At 56.9% G+C, this 27,739-nt stretch overlaps 5 protein-coding genes across 5 annotated transcripts; all 5 read right to left on the reverse strand.

The window, feature by feature from the left end:
* Window positions 1-2,837: 2,837 nt before the first annotated feature.
* EX895_006021 (uncharacterized protein) lies at window positions 2,838-4,619 on the reverse strand (the record flags this gene model as incomplete). Its single annotated transcript, XM_029886613.1, has 1 exon — window positions 2,838-4,619. The coding sequence occupies one exon, from the start codon at window positions 4,617-4,619 to the stop codon at window positions 2,838-2,840; it is 1,782 nt and encodes a 593-aa protein (XP_029736926.1).
* An 831-nt stretch (window positions 4,620-5,450) lies between these two features.
* Window positions 5,451-6,479, reverse strand: EX895_006022 (uncharacterized protein; the record flags this gene model as incomplete). The annotated part of the gene is made up of 1 exon (XM_029886614.1): window positions 5,451-6,479. The coding sequence occupies one exon, from the start codon at window positions 6,477-6,479 to the stop codon at window positions 5,451-5,453; it is 1,029 nt and encodes a 342-aa protein (XP_029736927.1).
* A 1,193-nt stretch (window positions 6,480-7,672) lies between these two features.
* On the reverse strand, window positions 7,673-10,159 carry EX895_006023 (uncharacterized protein; the record flags this gene model as incomplete). Its single annotated transcript, XM_029886615.1, has 1 exon — window positions 7,673-10,159. One exon carries the CDS (start codon window positions 10,157-10,159, stop codon window positions 7,673-7,675), a length of 2,487 nt encoding a protein of 828 aa, XP_029736928.1.
* A 3,508-nt stretch (window positions 10,160-13,667) lies between these two features.
* Window positions 13,668-20,468, reverse strand: EX895_006024 (uncharacterized protein; the record flags this gene model as incomplete). Its single annotated transcript, XM_029886616.1, has 1 exon — window positions 13,668-20,468. One exon carries the CDS (start codon window positions 20,466-20,468, stop codon window positions 13,668-13,670), a length of 6,801 nt encoding a protein of 2,266 aa, XP_029736929.1.
* Window positions 20,469-21,675: 1,207 nt separating this feature from the next.
* EX895_006025 (uncharacterized protein) lies at window positions 21,676-27,093 on the reverse strand (the record flags this gene model as incomplete). The annotated part of the gene is made up of 1 exon (XM_029886617.1): window positions 21,676-27,093. The coding sequence occupies one exon, from the start codon at window positions 27,091-27,093 to the stop codon at window positions 21,676-21,678; it is 5,418 nt and encodes a 1,805-aa protein (XP_029736930.1).
* Between the last annotated feature and the right edge of the window lie 646 nt (window positions 27,094-27,739).

The raw sequence follows: 27,739 nt of genomic DNA on the forward strand, positions 1-27,739 counted from the left end.
AAGAGGATGCGGGTGGCAGTCGGCGTGATCTGGCAGAGGAAGCAGATGGCGTCGACGAGGCGATGAGAGAGGCCGACACAGGTTGGCGTACTACAGATGGCCGTCAGTGATTTAGTTCGGACTGGTAGCACCGGGAGTTCCGAAGGGTAAAGAGATGAAAGCAGTCCTGGTCGCTCGAGCCACCTTGCGAAACGCGAAGAGGGAACGGCGACACCCAGGAGGGAAGGAGAAGAGCAGACACCACTACACAAGGGACAAACGATACATGGAGGGAAGAGGGAAAGGTGTCCGCCAGTCGAGCAGGAAGACAAATCTGCAGAAGGTGATTCAGCCGTAGCCACGATCAAAGTCTTTTTCGTCCTTTCTGGTGAAGGCCGCCATGTCGGGCACGCAGCCAGGATTGGGCAGCGCAGTAAAGAGAGGCGAAATCGTCGGTGCGGATGCGAGCGAGGCAGACGGTGAGCGCGCAGGCGGAAGGAAGAAAATGCCTCATTGTACATGGGCGCTGGAAGCGGACATCAGCACATGGGAAGCCAAAAGCAACGGCAAAGCAGCAAAGACAAGCAGCTGGTGCAGATGCAGAAGAACTGAGGAGCCATCGCTCGCATGAAACATGCCTTGCTTTCCGAGGAAGGAAGAGAAAGAGAGAGAGAGAGACAGAGCTCTAATTTTTATTTGCGAACGTCACTGAAACTCGACTAAGACACTCTCCGAGCCAGATGCGTATACATGTGCTGTTGCTGCTAGTGCTGTGACATGGAGCGCACTGCCCAAGAGTAAATACAGACTTTTTAGCTCAAGCTGTCCTGTCACCTTGGTCTGGGATTCCGGAGTGACCGAGGTTTGCTGACGCTTTTCCCTTTACGCCTCTCGTTCTCCAACCCTTTCGAGGCGCGTCTCTTTTCCTTAACCTATCTCGTTGTCAGAGACGGAATGGGAAGCAACGCTGGCAGGAACAAGACCTTCAACATGAAAGCAGGAGACAGCCATCGGTTCACAGAATCATTCGGAGCCCGAATAGCCGAGGCTGCCAATCCGAGACGAGGTATGGGTCTCGGAAGGCAGAGCTCCATGTCGCTGGGCACCACCGGGATGAAAGAGCGCAGCGGGGAGGGACGGTAGCTGAGCCCATCACGTCGTTGGGGCAATCAAAGACGAGACAGGGGAAGCACAGGCGGTGGTACCACTTTCCAAGGAAGCGATTTGCCAGCGAGACGCCGAAGACGAGCAGGACATGGCACCGGCACGAAACCTGACCTGCCATTCTGCAGGCTTGCACGCGAGCAAGTATGCAGGCTGATGCACAACGCTGAAGACCCAAGACCTGATTTGTAGCAAGCGGACGGGGAACCGACAGAGGAGCGCAGCGCGGGACGCACAGACGGCAACCGTGTTCCTGGACGAACCCTCTGACTTACGTCACTAGAGCAGAACAGCTTTTGTGGTACAGCGCAGCGTGCGATACGGGGCACCGGGGCCAGCCTGTATCCTTTCGTCAATGAGCAGCGTCTTTAAGCAGAGGAGCGATCAACAAACAGATAAGCGAGTCACCAAAGAAAAAGATCCCGTCGCGCATGCAACGCACAGAGCACACTAACCATACGCTTGCGCAATGAATCCATCCATTTCAACCCATCCCATCAACTCGGTTCACCCGAACCTCCCAGCCTGGATCGCTAGTGATCATGTAATTATGCATCCGTTTGCTGTTAAGGTCCTTCCGAAAACTTGCTCGCGCGCGAAGAAGAGGCAGATCCCAGCGCGGAACTCTAGGCTATGTGTCTGCGGACGACAACATTGAAATATCTAAAGGGCCGTAAGCAACGCGGAAAGCCAAAAGGCCACGGCCACTTCAAACGAGCTTTAAATTTCTTCGAACGTTCAAACGCCGTTCGTTACCCGCGCTAATGACGCTGGCCGACAAGAAAGAAAAAAAGAAAACGCGAAGGCTCTACTGTACCAAAGCGAATTTATCCGAGCGGACGCATCTCAGGCTCGGCTTTTGCAGTAGCAAGTGTACGATTGCAGCTTGGAGTGAAATTAAGAATAAAGCTCGCTTCCCTCTCCTACTGTAAGGCTCGCTACGGACGCAGAGCAAGCGGTCTCGCTTTCTTCTCCTTTTTGTTTCCTTTAGCCAACCGAGCATTACCTAGCGAGGACAGAGATGAGAGATGGAAAGAAACTGCGTGCGAGACACGCTGTTCGGTATAGGTGTTCTCTGCCTCACATCATTCTCTGTGTCCGATTTCGGGCCCACACATTCCCGGCGCGGCCTCAGCGTTAGATCAAGCCAATAGGGCCTGTCCAAAATGAATGATATGCCGGCTTTCCATCGTTCTTCACAGAGGAGCTTTGTGCGTGGTGAACAGCGAAAGAAGTCCGCATTCAACCGACTTGTCGACCGAGCCCGGTACGCCTGCGGTCTTTGGCCGTGAGTGAGACAATCGCCGGAAGCCTTCTCGGTATCCCCGGTGACCGCTGCTGGCGTTCATGCCTCACGCCTGTCTTGGCCCCTTCCCTTTCCGCATCTCCGCATCTGTCGCTCTCCGACCATCGAATTGAACCGCACCCATCACAGCGCCGTTAGTGCACGATGCCGACTTTCAAGAACAGTCAACAGTGACCTTCGGAAACATTGTGTCCCTCGATCCGTCTTGACGATCGCCTCCCGGGGGCTCCGCTGCTTCATGCTATGCCCTTGGCAGATGCGGGCTATAAGTGTGCTGCAATTAGAAAGACGGTGTGGTATACATAACATAGTTTTAGATCAAGAAGAGAAGTAACATATCTCTATCGACGTCTGTAAGCTGATCGATCTTTGGGGTTTACAACGCTTCTTACCCCTGCTTAACAGCATCACGCGCAACGGCAGCATTCGGCTCCTCGGTGATCCTTCTCTCGAGCAGGTTACTCGACTGATACCCGACCTTCTCTGTTGTGACCGGTGCCTCTACTCGCTCATCCCCCACATCCTGATCCTCCGACGACCCAGCCGAGTGCAGAACAGTCGCCTGCCCATCCGGCAGCGAATCGTCCCTGTCCACCGTACCAGCCTCGCCCAGCTCCGCCGCATCCACCACACCATGCTCCACCTTCCACGCTTCGAAGTCCTCCCTCCCGCCGAATGGCTGCCACATGTCCAACTCCGGGTAGCATCTGCGCACGGACGACTCGGCGCCCATCGCCATCAACGCCATGATTGGGTTGGTGAGCAGTGAGAGGATAGCGCCGTAGAGCAGCTTGATGATCATGGGGATCCACGTGTGTGCCAGTTCGCGGTGCTCGTAGATCGGCGCGACGATGGCGATGGCGAGCGGCCAGTACCACCAGAATGTGAGGCAGCAGAGGAAGAATCCCTGTGCGGCCGTCCAGAGCAGTCGTTCGAGTCTTTGTCGCCACGAGATGCCTGCAGCTAGGAGATCGTTACGCTCCGAACCAGTGAGCACCGCACGGACGAACCACCACCACCAGCCGTTCTTCTTGGATTTGCCTGCCGAGCGGCCCATCCTGCACGCCACGCCATCGCGTTGCACGTCATCGGGCATCCGAGCGCCGAGCCAGTGTCCTTCGGGTCGAGGGGTCGAGGGAAGATGCAGAAGTGGTGGCCACGGGCGTCGGAGAGGGCCGATGGGGCCTGCGTATAAATCGTGATGAACGAGCGAAGAGGTGATGATGAACGAGACAATCTGCTGAATAATGACGGTGACACCCATATCTCCGGCTACTGTTTGTCGGTCAAAAGTCCAGATGTTGATCGTGGGCTGCGAATGGTAAAGCGCCACTGCCACGCCAAAGTTGATCGAGCCCGAGATCAGGGCCGCAACGATGCTCTGCCCAAAGACCAGATACCACCATTGGCCGTATCCAAATGTCAATGGCCCTGGCACCATCCAATCGCGCCACGTAGCAGGCTGATCAATAACTGTACCCGATCGCGCATACGGAGCTGCAAACGGAATTGCACGTCGATGGGGCTCGCCTGCGACGTGTTTCGCTTTGTGCGGATCGCGCTCGGCCAAGTGCAGCTCGTCGGGACGTTTGCTGATCGACCGCCGCGGTTCTTGCATGGGGTCGATGGGTCCAGACGACTGTCCTGGGCGTATGAGCGACATGGATCTGCGGATGGCGCCGCTCGTTTTGGACGCAGCCGCATCGAAACTCGTCCTACTTTGGCTGAAGCTTCGTTTCGCCGATTGAGAGCGACGATGGGATCTTGCTACTGATCTTGAGCGTGATGGTCGTGTAGAAGAGCCTTCAGGAGCATCATCGTGAGCATCTGCTGCGCCAGAAGCGTTGCCGCTTCGATCGCGAGGCGGCCTCTCTGTAGGATACGATAGCGAGACCCTTGGCTTGGCTGCCGTCGTCGAAGCTGCAGCACTCGAATGAGCCGTTGCGCTTGTAGAAGCATTCAGGATGCCTGTGCTAGCTGAAGGCTGTGCGACGTCGCTAGCGGGATATGAAGGGACCACGTTGGGGGTGGAGGCACCAGCCAAAGGCGTCGTAGAAACGGCAGGAGCGGCGACAGGCATGTCTGCATTGCTGTGTTCGAGAGTCTGTGCCAACTCCGCATCGTTGCGAGTCGGCGACGTCGTACCGCTTCCTTCTGTCACTTCCGTCATACTTAAACAGAGACGTGACGATGATGGCGGTGTGGTGGTAGCAAAGACAAGATCAAGTATGTTTCATCAGCTGGCTCTGGGGAAGGGGCTAGAGAGACCAAAACTGAAATGATTACGGACAGGTTAAGTCGAAAGTAGAGTCGGAGTTAAACTCGCTCGTGCCGCACCCTGGAAAACCAAAATCAAGCAGCGCCGAAAACACGCATGTCATGTCAGTCATGTCATCGCAGCGCTGTAGAATGCCGATCAAGCATGATGCACGTTTTTTACTATTTTTGCATTTTACAGTATGTTGGCAACAAAAAAAAGGGAAGAAAAAGAAAAGAAAAACAAGCATCAAGCAGCAGCAGAGGGCAGAGCACGCGCAGACGCGCACAAACACCTCCGAATCCGTCGATCCGAACGAACCCTGCCAGAGCCTCTCAGTCACTGAGACACCAGAGCCCGCCATGAACGTTGAATGATCCTTGCTTTGTCTGCCCCACTCGCTTATCCCTCTCATGGGCGGCGCACTTTCGACGCTGATCCAATCCACGAGATTGTCATGACCCTCTTCGATCTCTCTCCTATACTTTCTCGACGCCCGCAGTTGACACAGTCATCATTCAATCAAGCATACCGCAACGCAATTGGCTTCGATGGTGTGTGTGTACAGGAATAGACCATGACTAGAGACAAGAAACACAGATCAACTGTAGGAAGACAGACGTGTGGGCAAGAGCAGCCACAATAGTGGAGAGATAAATCGAGATGATCTGAAGTCCATGAAGCTGAGACGAGGCTTGCACCGGAACCCGCGAGATGAATCCACCACTAGCGTCTTCCCTTTCCTCAGCTGGCAACCACCTCGCCACGAGCAGCAGCCGCCTTTACAGGTTCAAAGTATGGGTGGTCCTGCGCTTCCTTGGCCGTAAGACGCTCCTGGTGATCGTAGCGCAGCAACTTGTCCAAAAAGTCGATGGCGTCGTTGGAGATGTATCGCTGGTTCTCCGACGTGATGAAACGGCTCCACGGCTTGCGCTGATATCGTCCCAAGATGTCGTCGTACTGTGGGTCCAGATCAATGTCGTACTTCTCCAGATAGGCGTACAGCTCATCCGTGCCGAGCACCTTGCAGATCTTGACCAGCTGGTCGTAGTTGTCGTGTCCGTGGAAGAAGGGCTCCTTGCGGAAGATCATGCTGGCAAACATGCATCCCAGACTCCACATGTCGAGCGAGTAGTCGTACTCTTGGAAGTCGACGAGCAGCTCGGGGCCCTTGAAGTATCGCGACGCCACACGCACGTTGTACTCGGTGTATGGATGGTAGAACTCGGCGAGACCCCAATCGATGAGGCGCAGCTTGCGCTTCTCGTGGTCGATCATGACGTTGTGTGGCTTGACATCGCGGTGCATGATGCCGCGCGAGTGGCAAAAGTCGAGCGCCTTGAGCAGCTCAAAGATGTAGAAGCGCACGTCAAAGTCGGTGAATTTCGGGTAAAGGATCTTGAAGTCAGTGTTGTTGATGTATTCGGTGATGATCGAGGGCGTCTTGGATTGCGGGTCGCGCACCACATCCAAGAGGCCCACAATGTTGGGACCACCCGCCAAGTTCTGCAGGATCTTGATCTCTCGCTTGATCTTTTTCTTCTTGACCGGCTTGAGCACCTTGATGATGCACTTTTCCGGCACACCCGACGCCGAAGCAATGTTGACGCCTTCGAACACCTCTGAGTACTTTCCGCGTCCTACTTTGCGCAGGATTTCGTAATTGTCCTGTGTACCCCATTGCACTGCGAGATTGTCGTAATCCCACCAAGGTCGACCAAACTTTTCGTTTGCGCCAGGGTATACCCTCGCACAGCTCGTTCCGCCGGACATGGTTGTTGGAGAGATGCGATGATGCTGGTCCTGCAGTCGAACGCTATACTACTAGACCCGGATACAGCGAGGGTCGCGCGGATGCCGGAAAGATGTTACAAAGAGGAATGGTCCGACAGCAACTCTTGTGGGATGCGAATGAGATGTCTGTGTACGTACGTTGTACCCCTTATTGCCACACGTTCGGATCGTCAAATCGAGATGGAGATGCGACGGCGTAGCTTCGGTGCGGAACACGTCTGGTAGACTCGTTGCAAAGGAGACGCAAAGCGATGAGCGATGGCCAAATAGATGCGGAGAGGTCGTTGGACCTTGCAATCAAGACGTGCTGATGTCGAGCGAAGCCACGATCGAAGTTGGCTACGGGACGTGTTTGCAACGTAGGTAGTGCCTGACTGTCAAAGGTGCAGTTGTATCACCACGTCGTCGACGAGAGCGAGGCAATAGAAGGGAGATGGAGTGCGGATAGCAAGTGGATGATGCGATGAGATGCGAATTGTAAAATGCGAAAGAAATGAATTTGTCCGTTGCAGCTGGCGTGCAAAGCAAGACAAAGTCAAAACGGCGACCTAATTGTTCTTCTCGGAAAGCGGCACCTCCGCGAACAAGCCAACGCGACCAAACGAGCAGCAGCACTCGCTAATTTGGCCGACTCAGCTCACTTTGGCCGACGATTTTCACGATTTCTGTCGTGATCGTCGTAGCCCTCAAACATTGTAGCAGCAGCATTCATATACGCAATGTAGAGTTCATGCACTAACAGTCCATCCCGGCTAGCTCAGTCGGTAGAGCGTCAGACTCTTATGCAAGGGTTTCCGAGTTTGTCTCGGAGTACATCTGAATGTCGTGGGTTCGAGCCCCACGTTGGGAGATTTTTTGGCGAAATTTTGTTCTCGCAGTCAAAGCTGTCGCCCATTACACCTCTCTGAGCTCTCATTTGAGCTACAGCGTCGCACACATCAATCGCAACAAAGCTGAATGCAGGATGCAGGATGCACTCGATTCCGAGGGTGTCAACTAGACGTGAATAAAAGGGTCAGGACTTGACGAACAATGGTACAAATACAGATTGCGAAATGCAAACGGAGACAGAGAGTTAAGAAAGAGCTAGGAGATGCGATGTAAGTAGAAAGTGATCCAAACTTGCAACTATGCGCTACGTAGGTGGCGTGTCAGGTAAATATGCTTCTCGTTCATGGCCGAGGGCGAAGCTGCAGACCAAAGGCATCTTCAGCCACACCTGCCTCAAGAGTGGTGGAAGCATTCTTACGCGGTGACCCCGTTTGCCGCAGCACGCGGATCGAAGCGGACTCGTCGTCGTCGTTGTCAATGCTCGACGTGGCATGTACCTCGGTGCTACGACCGCGATGAGTCGATTGGAAAGCACCGGCTTCAAGCACGGTGATATCGGGCATGGCTGATAAAGCAAACCCGTCCAGAGCTGATCCGGACGATGAGGGAGTGGCAGGCATGCCATTCGCACTGTTCATGCTCTCGGACGCCGTCGATCCCTGGGTCAAGCTCGTCATTTCCGAGAATGCCGAGGGCGAAACAGGCTCGAGCTGCGTAGCGTGTCGACCATACCCGCCAGCTGCGTCGGCAGCAAGCGCTTCCGACGCAAGTCCAGGGAATGCTACGCTGAGTGTGGGCGGCGCGCCCCCTCCCGTTGTCGTCATCCCAGCAACGCGAGCCAGACGGGCACCGGGAATTTGTAATGGCGGCAGACTGCCTGGGTGAGGTCCCAGCGCACTCGTGTCCAGTGCCAAGCTTGCTTCATCTTCTTCAGCATTGCTCCTTCGTCGAGAAGACCTGGTTCCCTGTGCTGGCGACATAGTTCTCGAGCTAGGCCGGTTTGTGGTCCGAGCTGCCCTCTGCGATGCAACGGGCACTACACCAGAGGCAGCGGTAGCGGCACGACGCTCAAGTAGCGTGGTGCCAGGCCTCTGCGCATCAGCATTGCGGGTTCGCCTTTCTTGTGCCGTCGACCGTGCTTGGTGGAAAGCCGACTGTGGCTCGTGAGCCTGTGCCCTCACCGCTTCGTACGGCAAGCCAAGTGCATCGACAGCAACGGGTGTGTTGAGCGCATTGGTTAACCTTCGACTCCGAACGGAGCCAGCACGATTGAGCGTTCGACTGCGCGTTGACATGGCTGGACTCGAGGTCTGTTGCTGCTGCTGCTGCAAGTGCGTCGAAGCGGTCGAAGGAGACGATGTTCCCGGCTGAATCATGCTCGATGAAAAGCTTGTGTTCGGGTCGAATGATTCGTCGAGAGGCGTCATCTCGCCTGGGAACGAGGATGCAGAGGGCGAAGGCAGCGCATCGTACTCGCCGAAGTAGGAGGGAGAGGGGCTGACGCGGGCATTTTCGTCACTTTGACGTGGCCTTGTTTCGCGTAATGAGCGTCGGAAGGGCACGACGGGTGAGGTGGAGCCATTGCGGGTGGCGCCTGGACTAGATGGTCCCGAGGAAGATGAAATGGACACCGTCCTGGCATGGCGCGATGGGACGGTCCAAGGTGCACCGAGCATGTCTTCCCTGTCCATGAAGCTGGCCGAGCTCGTGCTGCTCCGGCGACTTTCACTTCGCATATCGGCGAGCCAGAGCGGAATCTCGGCGAGCGGCGTCCGGGGCGTCGACATGCCAGAGGGTGGATTGTAGGACGGATCCAACCCCCCGCCGAGCGGAACGCATCCCGTGGCCGAGTTCTGACGGTTGTTTTGGTTAGATGCGAGGATGTTGGCGTTGGAGCTGCTGGACGCGAGGACGTTAGAGCTCGACGTCGAGCGCGATCGGAGCGCGTAAGAGGAGGAAGCGCCGTTGGAGCTCGAGAGTAGGGGTCGACTCTGTGTGCGTGCGGAAGCTCGGCGGCGAGGCAAGGAGCGTGTAGGCCGAGGTGGAGACATGTTGCTAGTGGTACGAGCCATGGGTGCGGTCGCGGAGAATGCAGAAGGTGTCTGGGGCTGGGTAGAGACGTTCTGGGAGCGGATCGTCAGTTGGCCCGCAACTGCGCAAAGTGGATCGCTGTCTGCTTGCTGTGACAAGCCTTGAGCGGGAACTGTTCGAATATCGGTAGGGTCTGTTGGATTCTCCAACAGCATCTCGTCGACATAGCGAGACGAGAAGGACTGGCTTGAAAGGTCCCTTGCCATGGAAGAGGATCTCCAGAGACCGTTCTGTGCCGTTTGATTTGTTGTTGCCGCTGTTGCTGCTGCTGCAAGGCGGTTCTCGATGGCGGAGCGTGTGCTGCGTGCGGAGCGGAGGGAAGAGCTAGAGCGAACAAGGCTGCTGCTACTGCCGCTGCTGCTCTGAGATGGATCAGATTGCATCATGGTAAGTCGCTCACGCGCTTGATTGGGAGTCTCGAAAGCCGATGAGCCGGCAAGAGGAGCGGGTCGAGATGTATCAGTAGCGGAGCGTCGCTCTACCTCGCGGTGACGGCTGGCATAAGCACCGCGCTCAGCTTCTGCCGCATTTGCCGACCTGTCCTCTGTTTCGGACGGAGAGTGCGAAGCAAGCGGTGAAGCAGCATGGTCTGCGGAGCCCTCGCGAGCGGGATGGGCAGGGCGCTTGCGGGCGCGTCTGGTCTGGACAGAGGCTGCAGGCTCGATTGTAGCGTCGCTTTCGTCGCCGGTATTGTCCCTTGACTCGGCAAGCGACTTTGGGGTGCGGGGGCGGGGCATGGTGCTGTGCTGGTGTCTGTACGCGGCGGCGCCTGGATTGGAAGGAACCACAGGCGGCTTTGACGAGCTTAAGCGCTTGTCTAAGAGAGGTGGTGCTTCATGGACGTGGTTGGGATGGTAAGGTCGGGAATTAGGTGCGGAACATGGTCTTGCTGCACGGCAAGGGTGGTTGCCTGGTGTGCAAGGCGGTGAGGATCGTCTGGGCCAACGATCACCAAGTGACGATGCCGTGGAAAGGGAGATAGAGAGAGAGAGGCAGGGAGGGAGGGAGCGAGGCGTCAGAATCGCCCTCGCTGATGGGAGCGTCGAGGTGCGATGATAGAAGGGAGAGTGGAGCCAGCGATGGCAGGAGAGGGAGCAAAAGAGCGCGAGTCTCACTCAGAAGCCGCCGAAAGGGAACGAGAAGGAATTCGTGCAACTGCGTGGAGACCAACGGGACAACGACGGGGACAGGGACAGGCGACAATGGTAAAGGTTTGCTACTCGATGCAAGCTTGCTGCTCGAACGGCAGCGTGCAGTTGCAAAGCAGGCCGAGAGCGGATAGCGGAGAGAGGAGGGCGGAGGACAAGAAGAGGAGAGCGAGGGCCGCATACCAAGACAGGGCGAAGCGAGGAGGTGACCAGTCGTAGACTTAACTTAGTGCGTACAGAACCACAGAAATGCAGCCATCAGGCGAGCATTCGAGTCGTCGAATCGACGCGCTATGGTCACACTCTCACGCACTCCCATCCTCACTCTCAGACTCGCAGGTCGCTAAACAGACTCGAGTCTAAGACTCGGAATGGAGCCGATGCCCTCGCAGGTGTCTCCTGACCGTCTTTGGCCGTCTTGACAGAAGTTTGATAACATCCTTGAAAACTACTCTGCTTTCCCTGCGTGCACTTCTTCTCCAACAGTGTAAAAGAAAGCAAGAAGAATAGGCCCCACGGTTAGGGCGACCGACGACTATCAAATTCCTATCTGATGCGAACGAGGGAACAAAAGCCCAACCTGCATTGGGTCCAAGTCCGACAGATAGAGAGATTCAAGGCTCCGAATTCAACGCTATCCACTGCACCATCTGTATTGCCGACAGTGCATCTCTTTGTTCATACGGTTGCTCGGGAAGCGGCTGCCGAATCCGCCGATGTGCAGTCCTGTGGCGTGGTTTGGATCCCAAACTGTTCTTCAGTGGTTCACAACAATGAACAAAGGGCAAGATGCAAACGAGAGCAAGCCACCCTCTACCTAGCGGGTCCTAGGCGTCGCAAAAGCGCTTTTCCTTTAAAAAAGACCTCGGGAAGAAAGAAGGCAAAGAAGCGACGAAAGAAGAGAAGCGGTCGCGTGCGTGGGTGCAGTGTGGTAACAAGGGCTTTAATGTACAAAGGACTTCCGCGTAGCCACTCTGTGTCAGCACCGTGTCGGCACGCCATGATGGGCGGGGAGCGGACAATGCTCGACCGACGACGACGACAATGGTGCTCGCCTGCCTTCTCTGCCTGCCTGCCCTTGTGGCAACAATCAAGACTCTCACACGTTTGAAGGTTCGTCGAAATTGCAAAGCGGAATCCGGCATTTCGCGATCCGAACTTGCCTTCTCCGTCTGTCGGGGTTCTCCATCATTCTTTCTTTTCTGACCGGTTCGGTTCCTGTTGGTGTTCATGTTGGGCTTGCGTATTGCATGCGATTCGGCTTCGACTATCTCCAGCTTTCGAGAATGCGAAATCTCTCGATTTTTTTTAATCTTGAGCTTGAACGTGAGCTTGAGCAAATGCCTCAAAACCCCATTCTGCTTGCCACCGCCTGCGTTCTCTGTGTGTTCGGCAACGGCACCGACGAGCGCTGATTGGAAAGAAAAAAAGAATCGAAATTGAATCTCTCACGCCTGCTCGCCTTCGCTTCTCCCTTTGTCAACCGTGCAAGCATGCAACCTCGACGCACACATCCGTTCTGATGCAGCAAAGCCACAGATAGACAGAGACACACATACTTTCGCTTTGTTCATGATCCACTCTGCAGCCTGCACTCTGCTTGCTGCGTGTGCCTGCATAACAAACGAGCATCGAGCGGAAAGAGGCATTCATCGAGCAATGATCAGCTTAGCCCGAATCTTCAATAAGTTCTCGACTTTTCATGCCTTGTTCCACGTTGAGCTCCCCTTTTCTCACAAATCGTAAAATCCGCACTAGAGCTTCTCGCACAAGTTCCATAGACATTGTGTGACAGGCAAGAAAGAGGGGTTACATTCTGCCGCTGCTCTCTGTGATCCGGTCAGGCGTCACGTTTGGGGACGAGGGTTTCTGATTTTTCGACTGAAACCAAGAAGAAAAATGTCTTGAAAATCTTGGCTTTCTTTTTGACAGGCACGAGAAAAAGGCAGAGGTCGCGTGCTTGACATTCCAACATCTACGCCAGGGTTCCTTTTGCTCCAGGAAAAAAAGGGTCCCGCTCTGACACACACGCTGTATCGACGCAACTCGTTTCGAGCTGCGCCTTCTGATCATGAGACGGCGATGCCTTGCAGCTTGCAGTTCTTGCAGGTCCGCCGCACACGGTAGAGTGCCTGTCCCGTCTCGTCTCTATCTTTGGAACCGCTCTTTCGGATGCAAGCCGAGCTGTCCATCCGCCTTCCGTTGGATCCTTCTTGGTCCCAAGGTTCGGATCTGTAAGGTCGTAAGGTAGCGCCTCTCCAAAACGGCGCTGTCACGACTTCATTCCTTGCATGACTGTGCAAGTGACGACAAAAGAAGACTAGCGCACGAGTTCGAGTCTACCGCCTCCACTCTCGCTTCCGTGCTCGCTTTCTTCGTCGTCAGCAGCCGCAGCGAGCCTTTGGTGAGATGTGCCTCTACGCCCAGGAACTCCTTTCGGATCCGCCATCTGTGGGGCGAGAGGAATGCGCCGCTTGCGCCATCAACAACCTTGTAGACGCCAAGATTAACAGTGCGGGGACATCTTATCCTTTCTGCGCCGCTCTGAGCCGCTCTGAGCCTCTCTGAGGCGCGTGTGAACTTTTGTGGTACCAACTGGCAAGAAGCGAGAGAGAGTTGCAGCCTAAGCGAGACCTTGCAGGGGGCCAACCTTTTTTTCTCCTTTTCTTCTCACGCTCCCTTGTCCCGACTCTCGCAATGAAGCTATTGTGTGAGACAGACAACGTCCGAGAACACCACCGGTTGTGGCTTCCCCACTCGCTTCATCCCCTGAAGAGCCACGCTATAAGAGGCTTTTCCTGCGATTGGCTTCCATCTCTCGTTCGCTGACAGGTGTAGGACGCAGCTCGAGAGGGAGACCAACGTGCTAGTAGCCCAAGCGCAGGCTTTAGTGTGTCTCTTCTGTCTCGCCAAAGCTGAAGGTATTGCCTCTTCACTCATCTCCCGTCTCTCCCATGATCGGACAACGACCCGATGGATTCGCTGCGAACATAAGGTTACTTTTCAGTCGCTTCAGCTGCGTTCACGAAGCCGTCATCTTCCTTTCCACATCACTAGAGTTAATTGCTTGTTCTACAGCATTCCCGCCGTGACCGCATCAAGAGTGAGAAGCCTTGCGCCTGCCAACGCCGCCCATGAGCTTGCTCAGTCGGTTCCCAGGCCCCTGGCTCGAGGGTGGCTTCGCCGACGTGCTCCCGCCTCTGATTGAGCCCAGATCCGCAACCGAGTAGCTCGAGTCCTGTCGGGACATGGGCCCTTTGGTGCCACTATAGATGGTGTGGTCCGCGTTCGAGAGCGCGGCGGGAGCAGCACTCGGCATGGCTGCAACGCCGCCCAGCATATCTTCCGAGATCGGTGGCAGGACCTTGCTCCCGGATGCCGTGACGGATCGATCCGCATACGAGCTGGATCCGCCGAATGTGAGCGAGTTGTTCGAGTCGGATCGAGCCATGGCGTTGTGGAGGGGGGGCGCTGCCGCCGTGGGGGCCTCCTTGACTGGCGTCAATGGGTCTGCCTGCCGCGTCAGGAAGGCTATGTGACGCTGCAATGGTGACTGGACTGCGTTGCCACGTCGGCCATAGCCAGTCTGGGCGCTCGTTTGCAGATCCTGTCGTCCCTCGTCGGCGGCGGAGAAGCCTGCCCCATTAGCAGCGCGGTCAATCGCACCCATGCCCGTCGTAAAGCCCCGGCTCATGGTGCGCTCCGGCGACCGCCTCGGATCCTCCTCCATACTCCTTCCACCTGCGCCGACGGCACTCGTGCGCTCAAAGGAGCCAGAGCCTGCCCCTTCGAGCTTCCTGACATCAAGGTCCAGATGCTGAATCTCCTCGCTGAAGTTTTGGATGAAGAAGCGCTCCAGTGTCTCATGGAATGGCTTCATTTCGGGCGGGCACAACTGAGCATGCAGTCGGATGCACCGGAACAGCACCGCCGCCTGCACGTCGATAGCCTGTTTGAGTTCTTCCACTACTTCCTGCTGATCCGCGTGTGTTGTTAGATACTCCGAGTCGAAGAAGGTGCGCTTGTACATGGGCACGCCGTCGTCAGCAGGAGCATCGACAGCGCTGTTGAGCGCCATCGACAGTCGGTTCGTGTTGATCTTGCCCGTCGAAACCTTGCGAATCGAGTTGTACTTCTTCTCCAACGTCTCGAGCTCAGCCGTCTTTGCACGGACATCTTCCAGCGCCTTTTCCAGCGGGCTGATCTCCACCACGTACACCTCAGCCACCTCGCTGCGTCGCAGCACCGTGGGGAACGCATCCTCGCAACGCAGATACGTCTTTTCAACCCACTGCTCCGACGACGCAGCGCCGGCCTTGTTGAGCGGCCGCACAAACGAGAAAAGGTCGGTCCCGCTGTTCTCGTAGTACGCTCGCACCGTGGGTGGCACTTCCGCGTTGGTGAACATGTCCTTGGAACGATCTGGTTCCGGCTGGACCGCCGTCACCTGCAAGAACTGGCCTTCGGACGCTCGCACCTCGTCGTCGGGCACACCGGCGCTCTTGATCAGGATCGCCTTGGGATGCTTGGCGTGCAGACGGTCGCAGAACGCGGTGAACTTTTCCCACTCGTGTCCTCGATAGACGAACATCTTGGACTGCAGCGAAGGCGGCCATTCTTGCCCGTAGAATGCCACACGGAAGTAGGCCGGGAAGGAGCGTTCCTCGCTGGCGATCTTCTGGTACAACTTGGCTTGATGCTGCAGCACCTCGGCAAGGCGCGTGTAGTTTACCGAAAGGAACTCGTACTGCTGTGCAAGCTCGCGGCAGATGTCGACCGAAATCTCCCAAGCCTGGCCCTTGCCAAGGTAGTCGAGGATGAGCATGTAAAGGGTCTCCTTGCGAGCGAAGTGGGACTGGCGCGGCAGATCGAGGTCCGGGATCGGATCGACAAAGCTGTCCATATCCCACGAATGGAGATCGGCGTGCAGCTTGAGCGTGAGCGCTGCTTCGACGTAGTTGAGGTTCTCCAAATGCAGATTGACGAGTCGCAGCACATGGGTCGAAAAGGCCGACACCCTGTTGGCCTGGCGCAAGAAGCCGAGCAGCTTTAGTGTGCCGGCGATGCGGTCGTCTTCGTAGCCTTCCTCCAAAGGCAAGCTTCGCACGCTCAGCAGCAGATCGAGGAAGCGGTTCACTGAGATCAGGCACGCATTGACCTGCTCGCGCAAACCGGCGTCGACGTTAGGGTTGTCGAAGAGCGCGCGCAGCTGACCGATAAAGAAGGCTCGTGAGATCTCGTCGCCCTTGGTATGCGTCATGAAGAGGATGTCGAGCTTGTCGATGATCTCGGCCTCGATGACGGTAAAGTCACCGTTGAGGTGCCACTCGGATGTTATCATGGTAGCCAGAACGCGCACCGCACACGTCCTGAGCTCGTCATGGTGCGACAGGCACAGCTCGAGGACAGGCTCGACGAGCGAGGGCACAAACTGTACCTGGAAGCCACCCGTGTTCATCCGCTCGTCGGACTGGCTCACTCCGTCCTCGTGAACCTCCTCTGCCGCCTTTTCCGGCCACCCGATTGATGTCCACAGCTTGGCAAAGATCTGGGCTCCCTCGCCTCGAATGTCGCCGGCGAGTCGCCACACAGCCCTTCGCCTCTGTGGTTTGAACTGCTCGATGACGAGCTGGTCGCTCGAGAGCAACGTTAAGACCATAGTGAGGCACGACCGCCACAGCGTCGTATCAAAGCTGTCGCTGTGCTCGGCTGACGGAATGTAGTGACGCACCATCATGGAAGCGATCGGATCCGCCATCTTGAGCACCATCTGGTGACTGAAGATGTTGAGGTTGAGCCAAGTGCTCGGAAAAGCCTCGTACGAAAGGATCGAGGTGGCCACTTCGAAGAAGTCGAACAAGATCTTGGACGCGCGCTCATCGCCCCCAAGGTCTCGTTCCTCGTCGAGGAAGCTCGAAAGGTGCTTTCTCGGGCTGAGCACGATCAGCACCATCAGTACGGCACTGATCTCAACGAGGCCACAGTTGAGGAACTCGGCGCGTTCGCGTCGGCGACTTCGACGTGACGAGGGTCCACTTACTACGGATGCTTCGCCCAGCGGCCGCTTGGCGACGAGCGGGAACGGGTAGCTGGAGGGGAAGATCACTGGAACGGGTGAGGGCGTGGTGGAAGGAGCGCGATGGCGCTCGAGAGTCCTGGTAGTGGCTCGACTGGCCAGCTCGCGATAGGTCTCTAGCAGCTTGGGCAACATACTCAGCAGATAGTCGACATCGTCCTGCTCTTGACGGAATTTTTTGCCAACGCGTGCGCCGTTTGCCGTCGATCCGGAGCCGGTGGCTAAGCTGACCTGCAATCGGTCCAAGATCACGGCCAAAATCGTGACAGCGAGTCGCGCCGCCTCGAGCCAGGACACTCTAGCGGCATCGCGAGCATTCTCGTGAGCATTGGCCGACGCATGAGCAGCTTCGTCATAAGAGCCGAGATGAGGACTGATCCATCGGACAACGCTGGGGATCAGCTGCGAACGCGAAGCCTGCTCTTCAAAGAGCGGGCCTTGTGTCAGCTGGAGGATGTGGAGCAGCTTCCAGATGACCATCTTGCCCTTTGTGATGAAGACGCTGTCGGCAAAGGCGGTCGCCGTGCGAACCAGCTCGTCAGCAGTAAAGACGCGCGCCAGATCTGGCAGGATGCCGGCAAAGTGCTGAAGCGCAAGCGTCTGAGTGCCGATGATCGAGGAGGGCTTGGTGGCGCTCATGAGCTGATTGATGCTCTGCAGGAGGCCTTCGAGCTCACGCTTAAAGCCAGCTTCGAGATGGTCCAGGACGGCACCTCCACCCACATCGCGATCGCCTCGCTGATTCTCGCGGCTCTGAATGGCAAACTTGAACAGATAGGGCCACACCTTGATAGCAGCACGCAGGTCCTTGGACGTTTCGGGTCGAGAGGGATCGGCCATCAGCTTGGACATGGAGGCGATCAGCTTGTTGTGTGCGGTGGTGAACTTGAAATGACGCTCGATGTAAACATCCAGGGTGGCGCGGAAGTTGTTGAAGCGGCGATCCTGCACGATCCCGAGCACGGTGACGAGGCCATTGAACACCAGATCGTCGAGCTCGCCGCGGCTGTTGCGACTGCTGGTGGCGATGCCGAATAGCGAGTCAAAGATGTCGCGCAAGAATTTGACAATCTCGACTTCGCCGACAAACGTGAATTGGTTGAGCACGCTGCGAAGCTCCTCGAAATCGTCGACGAGCAGGCGCTCCCAGTTGAGCAGCTTGAGCAGAATGTCGTTCTGAGAGTATTTGGTTGAGACGAGGAATGTGCGCAGGGTGAGAATGTCGCGAAGGGGTTGCACGGTGGAGGCAAGACTGGATGGCACCACATCGTGCAGGTTTCGACCGACTGGGGTGACGGGCGGCAAGTTAAAGTAAAGATCCGGACCGATCTGACCAGGCGGCCTGGAGGTGCGCCAGAGGAAGAGGGTGTGGCTCCCATCCGGGATGAAGGCGCGATTGGACTCGAACAAAGGCAGGTACCCGTAGGCAAAGGGCCTCGACACGGCCGCGGACGACGACGACTGAGAAATGGGTCCGTGGTGCGCGCCATTGCTTGCTGCCGCCGACCCGCGCTCCTCCTTGGTGCTGCGATGGCGGAACGAAAAGAAGAGGTGGCAGTCCTCCATAATGTCGTGAGGCAGCTGCAACTTGATCAGCTCGCCCCAGGTGGGAGCATTTTGGTGGTAAAAGACGAGACTATCGAACTGCGTGATCAGCGACTCGCCTGCACCGCGAGAAATGACATCCTCGACGACGCGGCCGTTTCGTGTGCGCACTTCGGCCGAGACCTGGATGTTTCTGAGCGCGTTGCCGGCCATCTTGTTTCCTGAAGGGAAGAACTCGCCACTCCAGAGCTTGATGTAGGCCTCGTTTCGTAGATCGCCAGGGAAGACGACGTCCGGAAAGCCGAGGCGCGCGGTCGGTGGCGTGTCTTGAAGCAGCGAAGGGTTCTCGCGGATGACGGCCGAGGTCTGCCCGTGGAAGACCTTGATGTTGACGGCCAGCATGTCGGCGCGTGGCGATTTCTCGAATTCGCGTGTCCTGGAGGCGATGATGTCCTGGTGGAGCGTGCTGAAGGCGGCTTCGTTAACGGGGACAAAAATAGGCATGACGTGTTCGCGCATGGTGGAGGACGAGGCGACGTCGGTTTGAAAGTGGTGGTGTTGTCCAAGTTCGAGAACGGCGCATCCAAAAGGCCTGCGGAAGGAGTGATCGCCGACCATTCGTTTGGCTCGGAAAGACGGTGTATTTGCGAGAGAAGGGTCGGCAAAGGTATCGATGCGATCCGGTGGCTGGTCCTGTCCAGCGGCCCCGAGCGGAGTCGCTTTGATCTCTCCCACGCGCATACCTCCGTTCCTCACAATGCGGCACACGACGTTGAGATCTTGCATGTCGCTGGCACTGAGTTCGGTGAAGAGCGCGCGCATCTTGCTGAGCTTACCGCTCGTATCTCTGGCAGGCACGCCACGGTGATTGAGGATGACGCAGAACTCTTCGGTGAGGAAACGCGACTCTGCGCGGTTGTAGAGCGAAAAGTAGAGCTCCACGACCTCGCCAGCGGTACAGGGAGTGGCAACAAAGGCACGGAGATCCACAAAGACGTGGAAGTACTTGGCGCCGGCAGCTGAGGCAGAAGAGTTGTGATCGTTGCCCCGGGTGCCGATGGTAGCGACTGAGCCCTGCCTGGCCCCGTTGCGCGAGTAATCGTTGGAGACGCCTGCGAGTACACCTGCGCTGGTGGTCGTTGGTGAAGTGATGCCGAATGCGTTGGAAGCGGAGAGATCCATGCCGCCACGCGCCACGGTAGCCGCCGAGTCGTCCTGCTGATCCACGTAGGCGAGCGCAGCCTGAAGAGCAAAGAGACGGATGCCGCTGACCCAGCTGTCGGGATCGGCGTCCTTACTGTTGATGTCAAAGTCGACGAGACCACCACGACCTGGATGGCGTACGATGACATCCAGCCCTTGGGCTACATTGGCCTTGACGAGGCGAGCAACGCAATCTCTCCTGAGCTTGCTGACCTCTTCGGCGGAAAGGGTCTGTGCGAGGAGCTGTTTGCGAGCCATGTAGAGCACCTCGATCTGATCCTTGACGGTGTTGAGAAGGTCGTAGTCGCGGTGGCCGAGGTAGATGTACATGAGCGCAGACCATTCGCGCAAAGCACAGGCGATTTCGTCGACCAAGGGCTCGTGCACGCCCGAGATGGTCTCGTCGCCGCACTTGAGGCTAGGCAGCGGTGGTGGTGGACGCTCTACGAGTTGGCCATTGAGACCGACCTCTTGGCTTCTAGCGTCTATGGAAGAGAGTTGGGCGGTTGGCGGCTGATTTGGACTAGATGGCAGCGATGCGGATTCGTCGACCTCGGGCAACGTCTCCATCTGTGCTCTTTGTCGCGGCAAGGGTGCGTTGGCCCCCACGACACCAAGTTGCTGCGCATGTTCGTACACGGCAGCCAGCCGCATCTCGGCATCGTCAAGCTGCTCGCGGATGTGTACATGCGTTGTAGGAAAGACGCCTACGTAGACCTGAGGCTCTGGATCGACGGCTGTACTGGACTGCTGACCGAGCGCATGGAAGGTGCTGTAGTCGCTAAGACTGCTGGCGCTGGCTGCTGTGGTGGGAAGACGGTTGTTGGAGACGACATAGCCTCGATACCAGCTGACGTCGGAGTGGCCAAGCTGTTCGAAAGCGTATACTTCATCTCCAAGCTCGAGTGCGATCAGGTTCTCTTGAAGGTTCTCGATGAACTCTGCCGGTAACGACTCGAGTGGGATGGTAGAGGACTCGAGCAGATCCGTTTCTGGCGAGAAGGGGTGCGTTGCAAGGCCGTAGAGGATCTTGGGAACTGGCTCCCACCTGCGGTAGGAAGAGGAGCTGGCCATGGTCTGAGAGATCGCAGGCGAATGAAGGCGGCTTGTTGAGCTGATCCTACGCAGCGCGGCAGCGCAGAGAACGAAAGCGGAATCGACCGCTCGATTGACTTGTCGGGGGGGGGGGGGGGGGGGGGGCAGTCCGATGCTCGGTCGGATGGTGGTGAATGCAAGGCAAGAAACAAAGGACCGTGGGAGTGTTGGATCGGCAAGTGCTCCGAATAGAACTGCAGTAGCAAGTCTGAGTGTGAGTTAGTGTCCTCAATGAAACAAGCTCTCTGAGAGAGAGAAAGAGAGAGCAATAGACCGAGTTAAATGGGCGTCAAGAGTTGCCCCAGGTTTGTGCGCGTGCTTCAACCGTGTTCTTGCATGGTGCGTTGGCGGTGTCTCAAAATCTCACAGACTCACGCCTCTCTCTCTCTCTCTTTCGCCGGTTTCGGAAGTCGGTTAGTTTTGTGCGGCTCACACGCCCCGGCAAATCTGGAGCTCGCTTTGATTGCAGTTGGACTAACAGGGATCACGCGAGGCTCATCTTCACCCGCAATTTGGAAGACGTTGTTAAACGGCGTGCAGGGACGGAAAGCGGCCTGTCATAATCATCATGGTCGATAGCAAGAGGCGGCGACCGATTCAAAGGACCGGAGACTGCTCCATCGGCACGTCTGGCGGCTAGGATGACGACCGAGCCATCCATATGAATGGCCCTGAGGTCCTGCACGTAAGAGTGCTGGACGGGGACACGCGAGCTTGGCCTTCGTTAAGCGCGGTTGTCTCAGCATTTTCGTGACGCTGCTTTGCTCTTGCATTTGGGACGAAAGCCTTGGTCGGAGTCAAAGCGTTCCCTGGCATTGGCTCGACGAGGTTGACAAATTTGCGTAGATCAGCCTTCTGGCCACGTCTGCCGAACTGTATACCGAAGGCCTCCGTGTGAAGGCCTCCATGTGAACGAAGAAATCCCAAACTGGAATCACTTTGCCACAACATGGACACTTCACAACTTCATCATCGATGGCAAAATTGCGAGAGCTGGGTGCAATGTGGTACACCCAAAAGTGAAGCGAGGGTGCTTTGTCTCCTCCATGCTGGCTTGGCTCATGGTCCCCGCGATACGATGGTCAAACACCTGCGACGCAAAACCACCTTCCGACTTGAACTCGATGTTGCGTTCTCCGCCTCACAATCTGATGCGACGAGAAGAATAAACATTCATTGCAAAAACTCACTCCGCCGCCGCCCCACTTTCTACTCTCTTCCCTTCTCCCGCCCCTTCCGTCTCGGCCGACGCAACTGCCTGTGGCGCAATTGCAGTGGCCGGCCTGAACACCTCCTCCACCAATCCAGGCAAGAACCTCTGCAGCCTGTCGTGCGTCATCTCGAACAACCTCGTCTGCAACCTTCCCGCCCCCGCCTCCGGCGCCGACAACAGCCCCGACGTCGACATGACCAGCAACACGTTCTTCAGATTCTCCGGCATCGCCTCGGTCAACGGGTTCCTTCGCCCCGCATTGCCACCGGTCGAGTTGATCATGCGGTCCATCAAATCCAACACGTCCAGCCACAACTTTTCAAACTCCTCCCCATCCCCATCCTCCGAGGGCGCAAGGCGCGGCATGAGATGCAGGAACGTCTTGCAGATGAGAGCCGAGGCGCGAATTCGGATTTCAAGCATTCCGCCGTTCTTGTTGGCCGCCGAAGGCGGGTCGATCTGATACACTTGAGGCTTGAGCAGATCTTCGATGAGCGGGAACAGCGTTGCTGAAAAGACGACGCGGATGATCGATGTCCGCGTTGGCACAGCATCGTCGCCAGAGATGAGTTCGCCCGAAAATAGCGCCCGCTGCAACAGTGTAACCGCAGCAGAGCGTACCGGCGCATACGCATTGATCCACTGTCGTGCGATCCCCGTCAGCAGCGCCAGCCAGTACTTGCTCCACGCCTCGTCCGCACTTGTCTCCGCCGAGATCAAACGCGGGATCTCGCTCTTGAGCGACTCGAGCAGCTCGACCGCCTCGACCCCGCGTTCCTGCTGCACCTTTTCTGCCTCGGCCATCTCCTTCTTTTCCGTCAGCGTCGTGCGACGTTGCGGCGATTCGCGCAGGATCATGTTGCGCCACGCGCTCGTGTCTGCGCCATTGGCAAAGTCGACCAGCTGCGACACAGCAGGTAAGAAGTTGTCCGTCGACAGCTTGGACGCTCCATCTACCCCGGCTCCGGCAACAACGGCCTTGGTTGTCTCAAAGGCTAGACGCGCCGAGTCTGCATTGCGCATGTTCGAGTTGTCGGCAATGAGCGCAAACACTAGGCTCCACTCGGTGTGCGAACGAACGAACGTCGGATGAGATGCCAAGATGCGCGTGAGCCCTGCGAGGAGCTGCTTCGATCCCGAAATGCGGATCTCCACCGGCAGCTCACGCAACAGATCGAGTGCCAGAAAGACTTGATCACGCAATCCCTCTTCAGCAGCGGCGGACCTAATGATGCGCAGCAGCGCAGCCACTTCGCGCTCGACCGTCATCGGGTGATACGACTTGGCGTTGCGCAACACGGCCGAAATATGCTCCGACAGCCAGGGCCACGTCTCGGCCACCAGCTGACTCGGGGACGAGGCGACGATGTGCGTCAAGAGCTCCAAAAGGAATGGCACACGCGGATCGTAGCTCAGCGGTAAGCCGCCTGCCAACGAGGCTTGCGTCCCACCAGCTCCACCGGCGGCGAGACTGCTAGACGAAGAAGCAGCTGCCCCTTGCAACTTGCTCGAGTCCTTGCCATTTGTACCACTACTGCCGCCATGCTGCACACTGTTGGGGGTCGACGTTCCATCCGTGTGCCAGCCGCTCGACTCGCGGAAGAGCACTTTCTCGACCGTGAGCGCTTCGATCAAGAAGCGCAAATAGTGCACGGCACATAGATGCGACTCGGTGTCCAGATGAAGCACCTGGTGCCACAAGTCCTCGAGTCGGCATGATGCGATGCAGTCGACCGAACTCAACGTAGCTTCTATGTCCTCGGGAGTAGCCTCGTAGGGAGCCGGCTCGTTGCTGTTCGAGTACGGAGATAACAAATACGATGAGAGCGTGCTGAACAGTCCGCCTCCCTGAGCACGAGGATCTTGAGGTGAAGGACCTGGAATCTTTTTCGGCTTGAGCGGGATGGGCACCAGTCCGTCGGCAAGGTCTTCCATCTGCACCATGGACGAGGGAAGCATGCCGTGTGCGAACAGGTTCTTGAAAATCTCAAACAGGTCGGACCAACCGGTGCGAATGGCGTCGACGTTGCCGTTGGCGATGGTGAACAACACCACTGCCGCGAGCTGACCTTTAAAGTTGACGCCAAAGCGCGTCGAGAGCGGGCTGACAGTGATCTGCTGGTTCTCCACTTCCACTGTCGGGTTGCTCGTGAGCGTCTGTGGCACTGAACTGTCCAAAAGACCTGTAGCGCTAGCGAGGGTGTGAACCATAAAGTCAAAGACCTCGATCAGGCCAAACTCGGATGCGAGAATGCCGCACTGGCGGATACCAGAAATGGCGCGCTCCACCATGTACTCGTCGGCAAAGGTGGAAAAGGCAAAAGAGATGCTCGAGAGGATGGGCTTCCAGCTGGTTTCAAACATGCTGCGATCAAAGGCGGTGGTGTGGCAGGCGACCAACGTGCCGGCAGTCCGCGAGCGTCGCAGCAGCTCCTTCCAGATGTACTCGAAGCCAAGCTGCCCGGCGTGCTCTTCGGGCATGACAATCTCACGCTTGCGGATGCTCTCGTAGATAGCGCCCGTGAGCTCGGGAGCAAAGTCCTCGCCGCCGTTGACACCACGAAGATTCTTGCGGTAGTCGTCCACCGTCATGCGGCGCTTGTTCTGCGGATTGTGCTGATCGGTGTTGAGCATGATGACCGAATAGGCAAGAATGAAGACCGCATCTTCTGTAGCGATGCCTTCTGGCTTGGCTGCAAAGTAGGTCGAGGCGAAAGTCTGAGTGATGCGCTCAATTTGCTGTGACTCACCGGGTAAGCGGAAGCTCTCGAGCATCTCACGCAGCGCCTCAGCGATGGGCTTGTCTTTGAAGTCGAAGAGACGAATGAAGGCCTCGAGCGCTTTGACGTTGTCGGGACGTCCGATGTAGTCGCCGACAAGCTTTTTGTCGAGTCGCGGACATTCCTTGAGGAATCGAGCGATGCGCTCCTCGCGCGACAAGCTAGCATCGTCGTAGTCGAGAAGCCCCTCCTTTTCGAGGAAGGCCAGACCGTCCTTGGGCTTGGCGTTGAAGCGACTGGCACCATCCAAAATGGTGGCCTTCTTTGCCTTTTGGAGCGCCAAAGCATGCGTGGTGAGACCGCCTGGAAGAACGGCATTTGCATCGGCGGATGTACCCTGCGTCGCCTCGGCGCGGTTCGCAATGGCGGTGATAAAGGAGAGAAGGGCATCGAGTGCAAACAGCTGGATGGGATCCTGCTGAGACGGGTTCTGCGGGTTGGCAGCATGAATGCTGCGACACAAAAAGTGGAGCACGCGCTCGTACATGTTGTCGCAGTCCGTGTAGCAATCGTAGTTGAGGTAGAGATCGACGAGATACTCGGCAGAGCGTTCCGAGTCGAAGTTGCGGAAGAGAAGCGCAAAGGTCTCGAGATAGAGTTCGCGAGCCTCTCCCGTGGCGGGCGCACGCTCCGAATCCTTAGGAAGTGGTGGCGCAGGTGGTGCTGGAGGGGGCGGCGGTTGGAGCTGGATGGCTGACGAGTTGGCATCAGAAGTGGCTGTGCGAGAGACAGGGTCTGCAAACATCGTGCGCTTGGCAACGCTGTCAAAGGTACGTTCGTTCCACGGCTCGAGCGCAAGAGGGAAGGTTGGAGCGAGACGATCCATGAGATAGTTGAGGAAAAGCTCGTGCTGCAGCTTGAGATGCTCGCGCATGGTCTCGAACAAGGTGGAGAGGGTGCGCAGACTCAATGACAGCGGGATCGTGTCGTCGCTGCGCGCCAAGGTGAAGAGGTGCTTGCAGGCGGTATCCTGCATGAGGGCACGCAAGGAAGGAAAGTCGCCGATCGATCGACCGGACGTCTCGAGAACAGATATGAGCATCGACATGCCAAGTCTGCGCATGGTGTTGGTGTGCTGGAGGTTGTTTGGGTCGAGAAGCGACACGATGACGCGACACACCTCGAGAATGGCCGGTAGACCGAAAGGCTCGATCTGGATTGGCGTTGGTGTAGGTTCGACTTGTGTCGCGCCTACAGCGGCGGCTTGCTCTTGCTCCTGAATGTCAGCAGCCGACTGTGATTCGTGCTCATCTGCATTGTCATCCTTGGACTCTGTGGTGTTTTCGGAAGCGGTACCGTGCGCCTCTTGTTGCGATGTTGTGGCCTCCTGCTTTTCTTCTTCTTCGCCTATCTCACGCAGCTGGTCGAGCACTTGAGCCGCGGCGGCAGGGAAGGCGTTGCTGGTAGGATCGGGCATGGTCATTCTTCGACGCTTCTTCTCATCGAGCTCGGCGTCTTCTCCAACGGGATCGGCGGCGAGCGTGGCGTGCTCCGGCTCGGGCTCGGTTCCACCGGGGCCAGACGCAAAGAATTCGTCGGTAGAGGGAGGGAGGAGCGGAAGGCGGCTGAAAAGAGTGCGCACCATTGCTGTCATAGAGAGCTCGGCTGTGCGTCGGAGGACTTCGGAAAGACGTGTTTGGCAGCACATGGACAAACCGGTCTCCATCATTTCGCAGATGCTGTCGTCGCCGAGACAATCCGCAAGCGTGCGGGGAGGTCTAGTTTGCGAAGCATCGATACCGGTTGGCATGAGAGTGTCAGAGTCTGAGTCCGTAGGCTCGCAAATAAGGTCACGCATGACCGCAAGGATGCGGACCAAAACAAGCTCATCCGTCGTGGCCTCGGAAGCTTCGAAGCGGCAGTGACTTGTGGCATGGGCAATCTCTGCAACTGCGATCTGTGCACCGGGCGCTGAGAGGGATACGACGTTGTAGACGAGGAACTTGTGCACGGCCTGAAGTGCGGCCGAAGTGACGGGAGCCGAGGTACGGGGGCTGAGGATGACTCTGAGGAAGGGAGCCAGAAGTGTGGGGAGCGGAAAGGTGGAAAAGGTGTTGCAAGCGCGCAGTTGAGCTTTGAGGGTCGCGAAGCCAGTGAGCAGGCTGACGGGATCATCCGACTTGCCGTCGACGCCAAGTGACAAGCCGAGTCGTCTAGCAGCTGCAGTAGAGCTCGAGGCCATGTCGGTGGTCGATCCTCTCTGCATTCCTCTCAGCGCAATGTGCGCACTGGGAATTTGAGCGACGTGCGCTGCCGAAGTAGAGTTGACACCATCTTGAGTGGGGTGCTGAATTTGCTCTGTCGTAGCGGCCTGGACAATGGGAGCAGAAGAGTAGCTGTACGAAGTGAGGCGAGCGAGTGCGGCTGAACTTGTAGCGTTCCAACGTGTGGCTTTTCGCATTGCGGATGTGACAGCGGCAATCTCGGACAGGACGAGGTGGAGCTTGTGCGATTGCAAGCTAGCAATCACATGTTGTCGAGTGGACGCCTCTGGTTCGACCGAGGTGCTGCGAGAGGCAGTGATGTGTGCTGAGCGACGATGTCCCGCCGGCGTGGGTGATCGGGACGAGGTTGCTGTGCCCGACAAAGAGCCGAGCCGTGGTGTCGCCATGTTTGAGTTTGAGACGTGAGCCGCGATCGACTCAGCAGCTGCAGTGGCGATGTTTGTGATCGTGATGAAGAGCGGAATCAAATATCGATGCAGAAACAGAAAGTTATCGACGTGGATTTCCGTTTCACAGCGGTAAAGGTCAACACGCACAGGGGGCAGCGAGACCAACACCACGTCAGTCAGCTTGAACTGCCTTGTGCTGAGCCGTGCGCGAAAACAAGAAGGCAGACAACTCGTGTCTCTCTCGCTTTGCTTGAATTGACAGCGGTTCTTCTCAGAGTTTTCATTTAGAAAGAAAATGTTACGTCGCAACAGTTGACGGTCTTCGTCTGTGCTCAAGCTGAATCGGCCGTTGCGCTCTCAAGGTTGACGAACTGCGGTTGCAACGGAACAGAGCTTGAGAAGCCTCCGACGCCATCCGGACCACTTGCGGATGAGACGGGTAAAACGTCTGAGATGCGAAGCAGCGGTGCGCCAAGCAGATCTTCAGCGGCGATGCAAAGCGGCCATCTTCTGTCCTGTCAATCCATTTCGCCCGATCTGCCTGCAGAATTCCAGGCAGCAGAGCAGTCCAATTTTCGTTGGGCTTTTTTTCTTCTTTTTTTTTTTTTTTTTTTGGTTCGTACAAACAATCTGTCGCGCTGCT

Source organism: Sporisorium graminicola, chromosome SGRAM_8 (assembly GCF_005498985.1).
Source record: "Sporisorium graminicola strain CBS 10092 chromosome SGRAM_8, whole genome shotgun sequence".
Classification (NCBI taxonomy): domain Eukaryota; kingdom Fungi; phylum Basidiomycota; class Ustilaginomycetes; order Ustilaginales; family Ustilaginaceae; genus Sporisorium; species Sporisorium graminicola.